Source organism: Equus caballus, chromosome 29 (genome assembly GCF_041296265.1).
Source record: "Equus caballus isolate H_3958 breed thoroughbred chromosome 29, TB-T2T, whole genome shotgun sequence".
NCBI lineage: Eukaryota > Metazoa > Chordata > Mammalia > Perissodactyla > Equidae > Equus > Equus caballus.
In genome coordinates, this window is record NC_091712.1 from 28,427,755 (window position 1) to 28,442,424 (window position 14,670).

General features: G+C 39.0%; 1 protein-coding gene across 4 annotated transcripts in view; it reads left to right on the forward strand.

Moving 5' to 3' along the window:
• The window catches only part of NSUN6 (NOP2/Sun RNA methyltransferase 6), an 80,269-nt gene that overhangs the window by 36,712 nt on the left and 28,887 nt on the right, over positions 1–14,670 (forward strand). For all 4 annotated transcript variants that reach the window (XM_070254932.1, XM_070254933.1, XM_070254931.1 and 1 more), the window contains exon 7: positions 12,547–12,666. In XM_070254932.1, the coding sequence (XP_070111033.1) occupies positions 12,547–12,666 (120 nt within the window). The remainder of the gene's footprint in view (positions 1–12,546; positions 12,667–14,670) is intronic.

A 14,670-nucleotide genomic window follows, 5' to 3' on the forward strand; every position in this document is an offset into this window, starting at 1 on the left:
CCTTGGCCATGAACCAGCTGTGTGACCCAGTGCATGGAAACCTTTCCAAGTTGTGAATCTGAAGTGAGCTGAAACATACAAAACTCTCAGCACAGTGCCTGGCACATGGACACTCAAAAAAATGGTACCTGTCAAAATATGAAGTGTCAGAGGATGTTTCCTCACCAGCCTTGAGTTCTGATACTCTAGTACTAGTGGATAAAGAATGAATTTGCTTATTTGCGGGGTGCGGGGGAAGGAATAAGGGCAAGTATCAGTAAGATGCCTCTTGATCCAGAGATCGGTTAGTACAGCCATTCTGATAGAAAGTTGTACATGGCTGAGCATGCACCCCAGCATTTTGTAGGCACCACCAGGCTAATGAAGCCAACATTGAGTTCGATCCTTCAGAAGGCAAGCTGGTTGCCTTCATGGCTACAGGCTCATCTACCCAGGCCTCCTGGGACTATGAGCTCTTACTAAGAGGCACGGATTAGGAAAACAGTTGGTGAGCCGGCATCCTCACCTTCCTGCAGCCTAACAATTCACACTGATGGTCTAATGGCCCCTTAGTTCACGAGCCTGACTAAGCACCTGGACTGCTGCCAGAAAGTGACTCCAGAACTGGAGTCCACAGTCCTGAAAGGCACCCTGCCTCTGTCCCTCGCTTCCTTGAATGTGAGACAGCAGGTCTGCAGGTGCCCTTCACTTCTAATGTGTGATGATCCTGTGAGCTGTGGCAGTGGTCAGATCTGCAGTGTTCCCCAATCCACCGGGAAAGCTCCTTGCTACCAAAAAGTCTCGTTATGTATTTTTAAATGGCCCATTTTCTATGTGAGAAATTTCAGTGAAATACCTTGAAAAGTAATATTTCATCATCTTGACAGTTAGAATTAAAAGAGCCCTTAGTGATCAAATCCAACTCTCTCATTTTATTTTATTTATTTATTTTTTATTATTATTTTTTATTGAGTTATTGATAGGTTACAATCTTGTGAAATTTCAATTGTACATTAATGTTTGTCAGTCATGTTGTAGGTGCACCACTTCACCCTTTGTGCCCACCCCCCACCCCACCTTTCCCCTGGTATCCACTAAACTGTTCTTGGTCCATAGTTTTAAATTCCTCATATGAGTGGATTCATACACAGATTATCTTTCTCTCGCTGGCTTATTTCACTTAACATAATTCTCTCAAGGTCCATCCATATTATTGCAAATGGAATGATTTTGTTCTGTTTTGCAGCTGAGTAGTATTCCATTGTATATATGTACCACATCTTCTTTATCCATTCGTCTGTTGATGGGCACTTAGGTTGCTTCCACGTCTTGGCTATTGTAAACAGTGCTGCAATAAACATTGGGGTGCACAGGACTTTTGGGATTGCTGACTTCAGGCTCTTTGGATAAATACCCAGTAGTCGGATGGCTGGATCGTATGGTAGTTCTATTTTTAGTTTTTTGAGGAATCTCCGTACTGTTTTCCATAGTGGCTGCACCAGTTTGCATTCCCACCAGCAGTGTATGAGGGTTCCTTTTTCTCCGCAACCTCTCCAACATTTGTTGCTATTAGTTTTAGATATTTTTGTCATTCTAACGGGTGTAAGGTGATATCTTAGTGTAGTTTTGATTTGCATTTCCCTGATGATCAGCGATGATGAGCATCTTTTCATGTGCCTATTGGCCATCAGTATATCTTCTTTGGAGAAATGTCTGTTCATGTCTCCAGCCCATTATTTGATTGGGTTGTTTGATGTTTTGTGGTTGAGTTGCGAGAGTTCTTTATATATTAAGGATATTAAGCCTTTGTCAGATATATGACTTGCAAATATTTTTTCCCAGTTAGTGGGTTGTTTTTTTGTTTCAATCCTGTTTTCATTTGCCTTGAAGAAGCTCTTTAATCTGATGAAGTCCCATTTGTTTATTCTTTCTATTGTTTCCCTTCTCTGAGAAGGCATGGTGTCCAAAAAGATCCTTTTAATACTCATGTCAAAGAGTGTACTGCCTACGTTTTCTTCCAGAAGGCTTATGGGTTCAGGTCTCACCTTTAGGTCTTTAATCCATTTTGAGTTTATTTTGGTGAATGGTGAAAAAGAATGGTCAATTTTCATTCTTTTACATGTGGCTTTCCAGTTTTCCCAGCACCATTTGTTGAAAAGACTTTCTTTTCTCCATTGTATGCCCTCAGCTCCTTTGTCAAAGATAAGCTGTCCATAGATGTGTGGTTTTATTTCTGGGCTTTCAATTTTGTTCCATTGATCTGTGCACCTGTTTTTGTACCAGTACCATGCTGTTTTGATTACTGTAGCTTTGTAGTATGTTTTGAAGTCAGGGATTGTGATGCCTCCCGTTTTGTTCTTTTTTCTCAGGATTGCTTTAGCAATTCGGGGTCTTTTGTTGCCCCATATGAATTTTAGGATTCTTTGTTCTAATTCTGTAAAGAATGTCATTGGGATTCTGATTGGGATGGCGTTGAATCTGTAGATTGCTTTAGGTAGAATGGACATTTTAACTATGTTTATTCTTCCAATCCATGTACATGGAATGTCTTTCCATCTCCTTATGTCGTCATCCAATTCTCTCAGAAAGGCCTTGTAATTTTCATTATATAGGTCCTTCACTTCCTTAGTTAAATTTACCCCAAGGTATTTTATTCTTTTTGTGGCGATTGTGAATGGTATTGTATTCTTGAGTTCTTTTTCTGTTGGTTCATTACTGGAGTATAGAAATGCTACTGATTTATGCAAATTTATTTTATACCCTGCAACTTTGCTGTAGTTGTTGATTACTTCTAACAGTTTTCCAATGGATTCTTTGGGGTTTTCTATATATAAGATCATGTCGTCTGCAAACAGCGAGAGTTTCACTTCTTCCCTCCCTATTTGGATTCCTTGTATTCCTTTTTCTTGCCTGATTGTTCTGGCCAGGACCTCCAGTACTATGTTAAATAAGAGTGGTGATAGAGGGCATCCTTGTCTTGTTCCTGTTTTCAGGGGGATGGGGTTCAGTTTTTGCCCATTGAGGAGGATGTTGGCTATGGGTTTGTCGTATATGGCCTTTATTATGTTGAGGTAGTTTCCTTCTATGCCCATTTTGTTCAGAGTTTTTATCATAAATGGCTGTTGGATCTTGTCAAATGCCTTCTCTGCATCCATTGAGATGATCATGTGGTTTTTATTCCTCAGTTTGTTGATGTGGTGTATCACGTTGATTGATTTGCGGATGTTGAACCATCCCTGTGTCCCTGGTATGAATCCCACCTGATCCTGATGTATGATTCTTTTGATGAATTGCTGAATTCTGGTTGCCAAAATTTTGTTTAGAATTTTTGCATCTATGTTCATCAGTGATATTGGCCTGTAGTTCTCTTTTTTCATGGTGTCCTTGTCAGGTTTTGGTATCAGCGTGATGTTGGCCTCATAGAATGTGTTAGGAAGTGTTCCATCTTCCCTAATTTTTTGGAATAGCTTGAAAAGGATGGGTATTAAATCCTCTCTGAAAGTTTGGTAGAATTCCCCAGGAAAGCCATCTGGTCCTGGGGTTTTATTCTTTGGGATGTTTTTGATTGCTGTTTCAATCTCTTTCCTTGTGATTGGTCTGTTCAAATTGTCTGCCTCTTCTTGAGTGAGCTTTGGGAGACTGTAGGAGTCCAAGAATTTATCCATTTCCTCTAGGTTATCCATTCTGTTGGCATATAGTTTTTTGTAGTATTCTCTTATAATCTGTTGTATTTCTGCAGAGTCTGTTGTTATTTCTCCTTGCTCATTTCTGATTTTGTTTATTTGAGCTTTCTCCCTTTTTTTCTTTGTAAGTCTGGCTAGTGGTTTATCAATTTTATTTATCTTCTCAAAAAACCAGCTCTCTGTCTCATTGATCCTTTCTATAGCCTTTTTCATTTCAATAGTATTTATTTCTGCTCTGATTTTTATTATTTCTCTCCTTCTGCTGACTTTGGGCTTCATTTGTTCTTTTTTCTCTAGTTCAGTTAGGTGTGCTTTAAGGTTGCTTATTTGGGGTTTTTCTTGTTTGTTAAGATGTGCCTGTATTGCAATGAATTCTCCTCTTAATACAGCTTTTGCTGTATCCCATATGAGTTGGTATGGCATGCTATCATTTTCATTTGTTTCCAGGTATTTTTTTATTTCTTCTTTAATTTCTTCAATGATCCATTGCTTGTTCAGTAGTGTGTTGTTTAGTCTCCACATCTTTGTGCCTTTCTCAACTTTTTTCTTGTAATTAATTTCTAGCCTTATAGCACTATGATCTGAGAAGATGCTTGTTATTATTTCAATTTTTTTAAATTTGTAGAGGCTTGCCTTGTTTCCCAACATATGGTCTATCCTAGAGAATGTTCCATGTGCACTTGAGAAGAATGTGTATTCAGCTCCTTCAGGGTGGAGTGATCTATATATGTCTATTAAGTCCAATTGTTTTAGTTGTTCATTCAGCTCCACTATTTGCTTGTTGATTTTCTGTCTGGATGATCTGTCCATTGATGTGAGTGGGGTGTTGGGGTCCCCTACTATTATTGTGTTGTTTTTAACATCTTCCTTTAGGTCTGTTAATAGTTCTTTTATGAATCTTGGTGCTTCTGTGTTGGGTGCATAGATATTTATAAGCGTTATTTCTTCTTGATGAAGTGTCCCTTTGATCATTATATATTGTCCCTCTGTGTCTCTCTTTACCTGTCTTATTTTGAAATCCACTTGGTCTGATATGAGAATTGCAACACCTGCCTTTTTTTCCTTGCTATTTGCTTGAAGTATTGTCCTCCACCCCTTCACCCTGAGTCTGTGTTTGTCCTTGGGGCTGAGGTGTGTTTCCTGGAGGCAACAAATTGTTGGATCTTGTTCTTTAATCCATTTTGCCACTCTGTGTCTTTTTATTGGAGAGTTCAATCCATTCACATTGAGAGTGATTATTCATGCATGTGGACTTAATGCTGTCAATCTGTCACTCATTATCTTCTTTTCCTGTGTGCTTTAGCCTATCCATTTAATACTGCAATTTCTTATGCTGGGTTTCTTAGATTTTTCCTTATTTATGATTTGTGACTCTGTTCTGTACTTTATTTTAGTGTCTACCTTGAAGTTTGTATTTAGAATCTCGTGTATATTATAGTCTGTTCTCTGGTGGTCTCTTACTTACTCGACCAATACTGATTTAGACCCTTTGCTAATCCCCTCCTAAATAATTATTTTCATTTTTTATTCCAACTCGTCTTATTAATTTGTAGTTAGAGTGCTAAGATCGTCCTTGCTTTGGTAGTTTCCTTACCTTTACCCTAATGCTATAATTGAATATTTGCTATCCTGTTCTGGTTCTATCCATCGGTCTCCCTAGTCTGTGGCTTGTGTCCCCTTTCTCCCTTTTTTCTTTTTTTCAAGTATGAGAGCCTTCTTGAGGATTTCTTGTAATGGAGGGCTTTTAGTTACAAATTCCCTTAACTTTTGTTTGTCTGGAAAAGATTTAATTTCTCCCTCATATCTGAAGGAAATTCTTGCTGGATAGAGTATTCTTGGCTGAAGGTTTTTATCCTTTAAAGCTTTGAATATATCACTCCATTCTCTCCTAGCTTGTAGGGTTTCTGTAGAGAAATCCGCTGACAGTCTGATAGGGGCTCCTTTATAGGTTATTCTCTTTTTTTTTTCTTGCTTCCCTGAGTATTCTTTCCTTATCATTCCTATTTGCCAACTTTACTATTATGTGCCTTGCGGTGGGTCTTTTTACATTGACAAATCTAGGAGATCTAAAACCCTCCTCTACACACATTTCTCTGTTGATCCCTAGATTTGGGAAGTTCTCTTCAATAATTTCGTTAAGCACACTTTCTGCTCCATTTTCCTTTTCCATATTCTTGGGAATTCCTATGATCCTTATGTTCTTACTCCTCATTGAATCCATTATCTCTCGGAGATTTTCCTCATTTTTTTTAATTCTTAGTTCTCTTTCTTCCTCTGTCTGGCGCCATTCAGCCTGTCTGTCCTCGATTATGCTGATTTGCTCCTCTAGGTTGTCTACACGGGCATTCAGGGAATCTGTATTCTGTTTTATCTGGTCCATTGTGTTTTTCATCTCAAGTAATTCTGTTTGATTCTTCTTTATGATTTCAATCTCTTTTGTGAAGTAACTCCAGAACTCGGCTTGTTTCTCTATCTTTCTCTCTACCTCATTGAGTTTTTTGATTATAGCTGCTCTGAATTCATTATCACTTAGTTTACCTAATTCCAAGTCCTCAGGACTTAATTCTGTGTTTTTATTGTTTTCCTTCTGGTCTGGGGCTTTTATAAATTGCTGGATGGTAGAGGAGCGGTTTTTTCTCTTGGTGGTAGAATTCAGTTGCGGTTACAGCCTGTCGCCACTAGATGGGGGTCGAGAGCGGCGTGTTAGCTCTCCGCCTTGGGGCAAGATGGCTGCTCCCACTGGCTTTGTTGGGGGGGGGGGGGCGGGGGCTGTTACTCAGACGCGCCGGTCTGGGTTCAGATCAGTTCTGTTCTCTGGTCTCCCAAGGCCCTTGATTTATAGGGTCCCTGCGGACGGAAGCTTTCCCCCGTCAGCAGGTCTCCACTGAATCAGCGGCAGGAGTCCTGGATGATCCCCCGGTCGCGCGGCTCCTCCCCCGCTCCCTCCTGACCGCGCCGCAGCGATCGCAGACTCTAGGGGAGGGAGCGATGTTCTCTCCTACCGTTCCAGCGCCTCCGAGGGTGTAAGCAAGGTTATGATCTCCGCCTTCTTGGTATTGTAGGTCTCTAACGAGCTGGCATTATGTTTATTCTCTGAAATTCAGTTCTTCCAATCTTTTGTTGTATTTTGGAGGGGAGAGAATCCCGGGTCAGCTCACCCCGCCATTTTGCTCCGCCCCTCCAACTCTCATTTTGAAAGTGAAAAGATGAATCCCAGCAATTTTGGGTCTTGGTCAAGGTCACAGACATTGCTTGGCAGGGAGCTGCATCTGGGGCTCTGAGCCCCTTGTCCAATGACACCCTGGCCCTATTTCTGAGACATGGAAGACAGAATTGAAACCTCAGGAAATCATTTTTCACGTTACATGGTAGTTTCCTATTGCTGTTTTAGAGCCAGAAGAGATAAGTATTTTTAAGAAGCAAGAACAACTGAAAAGTCAGTCTCCTTCTCCATGTTGGCTATTTGAAGCAAGTTGGGTTAGTTCTATGTGACTGTGTGACTGAGAGGAGGAGGCGCACGTCTCTGGCTTCACTTCCTAACAGACCAGTGCACCAGGTGAGGATTGACTGATGTCTTCAGACACTGATAAGTCCAGAGTCTGTTCCTAGGAAAATGCTTTACACGAGTCATTAAGGCTATTTCTGGGCTTGCTGTCTTGTATTGAATATAAACCAGCACTGCTTATTCTGAATTTAAATGTGATTTCATTGCGGGAAGGAGAGAGCATAACATTATTTTCAGGGCTTGGTGGGGGAAATATTAAAAAAAAGACTAGGGGTAAATCAGTAGACTTTATAAGATATTACTTTTATAAGTCCTTTGAATAACAACTCTGATACTACCTTTATACTTTTTAACACATTAACTTAAATTGAAATACTCTTATCCAAAGCATGCACTTATTTCCGTTGCAGATGTGTCATGCCATTGTGTACCAAATAGAATCACCTGTGACGCTTTTGAAAAAATAAGGGTACTTGGCCACACCTGAAAAGTACTACACTGAATTGTCAGTGAGTGGAGCCATAGCATAAATACTTTTTACTGATGACCTTTAAAAGCACTATAGTTGACTCTCAGGCATGTTCACGATTAAGAACCACTGATACCACAAACAGCAATGCAGATTCTGCTGCACCGCTGGAACGTCTGCTCATGCTCAGCAATGGGAATCTCCATGTGAAGAGAGAATGTATTCTGTGGCAGTGATGCTCAAACTTTGTTTCCCATCAGATTCAGCTTCTGGGGGTGGGGCTTGTCAAAAATACAAATGGCAAGGCTCACCCCTAACCTAAAAACCTGAAATTATGCAGAAAGGTGGGCTTAGGTAGCTGTATTTTTAACAAAGCTATACAGAATACTCAGAAGCACCCAGAGTTTGGGAACTAAAACTTTCTGGGAGGTTTCTTAAAGACCACTTGTTTTCTAAAAAATTGAACTGAAAACAGGAAACCAAGGCTATTAAGGACATGTCGCTGTATCAGACACAATTTTAAACCAGACCTCATTTAAACTGAGGTCACTAAAGCTCTTCTATTTTCCCCACTCTGTGTTGACATTAAGTTAAGGAGGTGGCTTATATCATGGAACCCAGGTAGGCAGGTAGAGTGTCCAAATATTGAGACTTCTTATTCAAAAATGTTTCATCAGCTTGTCAATCTTGGGTTTAAGAAGATAGAAGAAGTGAGACCAGCAAGGTATCTTCCACCAAAAGCAAATAAAGGAAAGTAAAACTCTAAGGTGCAGCGGAGATCAAAGAGCAGATGGAGTAGGAATAATGGTTGTGAAGGAGCCAAACAGAGAGATGACTGTAGTTAAACAGGGAGATACTGGAGTTTAATGTTTTTGTAGTGGGACATATTTGTTACTTTATGTGTACTTATTCTAAAAGCAGTTAAGAAGAAAACTGTGTGGTGGTGTTATGTTGGATAGTTGGTGCATATTTGTATAGGGACTTACAACTCAAGACATCTTTACAGACATTTCATCATTCACTACATACATCTCTCTACCTAGCCAGTTCTTCCTTACCTCAATTGTAAACTGAAAATTTCAAGATCCCTTCTGAGTCAGAATGTGAAATGCTTTCAGTAGGTAAATTAGGTTTTGTGATTCCCATTTTGCATATGAAGAAAATTAGATGGCAGATCCCAAACCACATGGCTATTTGTGGTAGAGGTTGGACTTTGACCTGTAATTCCAATTCTACTACATTGTAATTTCTGCTCCAGTTTAGGCTTCTGCCAACTTGTGCTCCATAGGAAGTAGATTAAGGGCATTTTAACAAAGACCAGTGGCAGCAGGATAATGCTATCTTGGAGGTAATTATACTAATAAGAATGAATTGTTAAGATGTTAAAATAAATATTTTAATGACATTTTGTGAGGAAAAAGGTAGTTCTTTTTTATCATGTGCCAATAATTTAATGTTTTCCATAAACAGTAATTTGATAAAATTTCCAGTCCTTACATTTAACCATGCTACATGTGTGAGACTTGAAATGGCATTCATCATAGCATTAAACCTATTTGGAACCAGGAGAATGGAAACTTGCATGCTTGGCTCTTACATTCATATGCTTCCCAACTTGCATGTCTGTCTCCTTGACCAGACTGAGTTGTTTTAATGACAAATGGTGTTTTCTTTATCATTTTATTCTGCATTTATTGCTGTGAACTTCCCTCTTAGAACTGCTTTTGCTGTATCCCATTTTACTGCAGCCCCCCAGTTTTTGCAACTGCCTCTCAGGGGACACCTCCTGATCGCCTGGCTCTGGTGACCAGTGATGCTTATGCTTATGGTCCCACAGGATTGTGAATCTTTTCATACTTTTAAAAGCTGCTGCCTGATCGTCTGGATTTCAGTCACCCTGGTATCTAGGTGCTTACGGAGATTCTCCCCTTTGGGACACTGATATCCCTTGAGAGTTGGGACCTTTAACTACTGGGAGCTATTAAAAATATAATAGGCTGTTTGGATAAGCACAAAGGTTTGAGAGATGACAGAGCCGGGGCATGGTTGAATGACATGGTTCATCTCCTACACGAGGCCATTCCTTCATGACTGGAAGAAGTGGTTGTTTGCTCTACTGCATAGAAACCAACACAGAGAATCAAGCAAAATACCCAAATGAAAAAACAAGATAAAACTTCAGAAAAAATCTTTAATGATACAGAGGTAAGTAATTTAGCTGGTAAAGAGTTCAGAGTAATGGTCATAAAGATGCTTACCAAATTGGGGAGAAGAATGGATGAACACAGTGACAACTTCAACAAAGGGATGGAAAGATATAAGAAAGTACCAAATAGGACTCACAGAACTGAAAAATACAGTAATTGAACTGAAAAATACACTAGAAGGCTTCAACATCAGAGTAGATGAAACAGAAATAAGTATCAATGAACTTGAAGACAAGGCAGTGGAACTCGTCCAGTCAGAGCAACAAATAGAAAAAAGAATGAATAGAAGTAAAAATAGCTTAAGGGACTTATGGGCCAACATCAAATGGACTAACATTCATGTTATTGGGCTCCCAAAAGGAGAAGACAGAGACAAAGGGTACATGTCTTATTTGAAGGAAAAGTGGTGAAAACTTCCCTAACCTAAGGAAAGAAGCAGACATCCAGCTCCAGGAATCCCAGAGAGCTCCATATAAGATGAATCCAGAAGGACCCACTCCAAGACACTTTATAAGTAAAATGCCAAAAGTTAAAGACAAGGAGAGAATCTTAAAAGCAGCAAGAGGAAAACAGCTTGTTATGTACAAGGGAATCCCCTAAGACTATCACTAGACTTGTCAACAGACACTTGGCAGGCCAGTATATTCAAACTGCTGGGGGAAAAAAGAAAAGAACCAAAAACCTTCAACCAAAGATACTCTGCCTGGCAAAGTTATCATTTAGAATTGAAGGAGATATAAAGATCTTTCTAGACAAGCAAAAGCCTAAAGGAGTTCATCACCATTAGACCAACCTTACAAGAAATGTTGAAAGGATTTCCTTAAGTAGAAAAGAAAGGGCACTAACCAGTAACAGGGAAACGTATGAAAGTATAAATCTCACTGGAAAAGTAAATATTTAATAAAGATAGTGGATCAATCACTTATAAAGCTAGTATGCAGATTAAAGGACAAATGTAAAAATAACTATAACTACAATAATTGGGTAAGGAATACAAAAGATGTAAAATGTGGCACCAGAAACATAAAATGGAGGAGGTGGGGCGAGTATAAAAATATTGAGCTTTAGAATATGACAACAACTTAAGTTGTTGTCAACTTAAAATAGACTGTTATAAGTTGTTCTGTGTAAGCCTTATGGTAAACACAAAGCAAAAACCTGTAGTAAACACACAAAAGATAAAACATAGCACTAAAGAAAATCATCAAAACCACAAAGGAAGAGAGCAAGAGAAGAAGAAAGGAACAGAGGAGAGGTATAAAATAGCCAGAAAACAATTAACCAAATGGCAATAAGTACAAATCTATGAATAATTAGTTTAAATGTAAGAGGACTGGACATTTTTAAAAACTCACTAGGTGATTCTTCTGTGTAGCCTGGATTGAGAAATACTGTAGAGAAAGATAGTAGACTAAATTGTTTTAAGAAAACTTTGTCGTCATTTAAATGGTTAATGAAGCCTCTTCACTTGTACCATTTCATAGTTTAACTTAGTGTGTAACCAGAAGGTTCTTAGTGTATTACTTACGTTTGATTGGAAAATTTCTGTCATCTTTGACCAATACATAATGCTACGTTATTAGGAGTGAAGCACAATCAACTGTCTCTGGATAAGAATCACCAAGTCGCCGGTAGCCACATACATGTTTTAGTGTTTTCATATTGGAGTTCAGTTTTTAAATATTTCTGAAATAAATTAGACCATTGAGAGAAACTATCTGTAACAAGTCAAGCTGTTTTTAGTGTTTAGTGTGGAGGGACTGCTCTTCAGGTGCCTAAATTATTTGCGTTGATTTTAACGCTTCATATATGCACAGAGAGGGGGTTGGTGTCTCCTTTCTCACCAGTGATTTTCTGTCTGAAGTAGTGATCTTGGAGTCACTTGAGAGTGTTATAACCTTCTCACAGTTCTCGAGGACATACTAGTAAGTGTCAGTGTTTTGGTGTGAGAATGAATTGAAACCTTTAAACTTTAAAAATAAATAGCCCTATGCTTGTTAGCATCTATTGTTTTTCTTGCCAAGTAATTTTAAAAATGAACTAGTTTGTGATACTGTTCTATCTTATTTAAGGCTGACTCATCCTGTTGTAGCAGTCCTTATATAATTAATACTAATAAGCAGTTAATGATGTAATATAACTTACTGCTGTAAATGGAGGCTATATTTGGGTTATAAAATGTGGTAGTATATTTCTAGGTGCCAATCAGAAATAGCTAAGACTTTTTTACATTTTACTTTTCTCCTACTGAAATGTGGTATTGGTGGGGAGATAGGAACGCAAACATGCCTTTGAGCAGCATTAGCAGCATAAAACTAGGATTCTTATATGGGAGTTAGATGGTGAAGCACCTGAAATTGCAAAATTGTGTACATTTTCTGGGAAAAAGATCTAGAGCTTTCTCATAATTCTAAGAGGTCTCTGGCCTCCCAAATATTGAGAACCATTGAGTTGAGAAAGGACCTTATGCTTTTTTTTTGCTGGATTGCTTGGGGAAATGTGTTGTATGTGTCTGTGAATGTCCTGTGAGATCATAGGATTCTCTAGGAAATTTCGAATTTCCTGACACCAGTATGTTTACAAAAAATGTATTCTTGGCACAGGATGCTGTACTGGATTACCTCCTGAGGTTTCTTTATGTTCTCTGATTCTGAAATTTAAAATGATTTAGAATTATTGATAATTTATTTCTTTTCCTTATAGAATTTGCCTTCTGCTCTAGCAACTCATGTTCTGGATCCTCAGCCTGGAGAGAAGATTCTAGATTTGTGTGCAGCACCTGGAGGCAAAACAACACACATTGCAGCACTAATGCATGATCAGGTGAGACTGTCTTCACTGCAGAACTATTCTCACCATATTACATCTTTCAGTGATGAAGGTGGAACTACGTGAACTTATGAAACATTGTACTGATATTCATAACCTGATTTATTTCAGATTCAGCCAAAGTGAAGACCATTAGTGATGTAAATCATCACATATTAAATTTAGTAGACACTTGTCATTTGTGAAGACTATCTCAAGACCTTCTTGAATCCCAAATTTGCTAATACATTTATAAAATAGAATTTTTCCCTCATAAAATTGTTTAAATGAAACATTTAAGACATCTTTTCATGTTCGTAATTATAAGACTTGACACTTTTTAAACTGGTAAAATAGATTCTGCCACTAAAAATTGACAGTATACTATTGAAGTGTCAAAATATATATTGTTGATATATATACACATACATGTGTGATACGTATATATGCACACACACATATTGAACACACGTGTGTGTGTATTTTCTTCATGGGGTTCATAAAAACCTAATGATCTTGCTTAATTATAAAGCCTGCTTCATTGTCACAAAACGTAAGTCTGTCCTTGGATAACTTTAGCTCAGGTTTTACTGCTTTTTCCTATGTGTGCGTGTTTGCCAATGTGTGTTCTTTCTTTATGGCCTATTTTTATCTGTGTTCAAAACTCACTGTGGCCTCGCAACCATTCGGAACTTCAACTGAGATTCTTCAAGTCAAGAAGGATATGGCCAGTTGTCCCTATCTTTCCTGTTTGTTTCAAATTCCGTAAAACTAAATGGCTCCTAAAATACTTACCCATGCTGGTATCTTCACAGTAGCTTCCTTTATCTGGAGTCATACTTTGGTTGATTGATTGATTAAACAAATATTTAATTAGTACTTACTGTGTGCCAAGTACTGGTGATACAGCAATAAACCGCAGTGACCAAAATTTCTTTCCTCATGGAGCTTACATTCCAGTAAGAGGAGACAGATAATAAACAGGTGAATAAAAGATATGGCATATGTGGTTGTGATAAGGACTATGGTGAAAAATGAAGGAGGGTTAGGAGAATTGGAAATCCTGAGGAGCGGGAGAGGGAGTTTGCAGTTTTAAATAGGGTGGGGAGGGAGATCCACACTCTGAAGGTGGTTTTTGGGGAAAGACTTAAAGGTGATGAGCAATATGGAGATCTGTGGAAAGAAAGTTCTAGCTAGAGGGAACACTAAGTGTGACTGCTCTGAGGCTGGAGGGAACCTGATTTGTTTGAGGAACCTCCGTGGTTTTGCTGAAGTAGACTAAGTGAGGAGGCGAGTGGGAGGAAGTGAGATCAGACAGGTAGGACCTGGAGGGGAGGGCCAGGGAGGACATTTGGGTAGAGACCAACAGGACTTGAGTTTTACTCAAGTGATGGCAAGTCATTGGAGGTTTTGAGCAGAAGAGTGACATAAGCCTACTTAGTATTTAAAAGTATCATTCTGGCTACTCCATTGAAAACATGCTGTAAGAGGGCAAGGGCAGAAGCAGAGAATAATTCAGGGAAAAGTTGTGGAGGTGGTAAAAAGTGGTCAGATTCTGGAAATGTTTTCCAGGTGGGGCTGTTTAGGAGTTGTTAATAGATTGGATGTGGGTTGTGAAAGAGAGAGTAGTCAAAGGTGACTACTGAGGGTTTTGGCTTAAGGAACTGGACAGATAGAGTTGCTGGATGTGGATGACTATGGGGAGGAGCAAGTATTGCATGGAAAAATCAGAAATTTTGTTTTAGATATATTAAAGTGAAGTGTCTATTAGACATCAAAGAGATGATGTTGAGCAGGCAACTGGATAGTTGAGTCTAGAGGACAGGAGAGAGGTCTGGATTGGAAATATAAATTTGGAAGTCATCAACTTACAGATGACAATGTCGAGCCATAAACTGATGTGATTGGCAATAGAAGGTAGAAGAGGACAGAAGATTGAGCCTCCTGGGTACAGGATGCCAACACTCAGAGGTTGGAGAAGTGAGAAGGAATGGCCAGTGATGCGGGAGAAAGACCTGA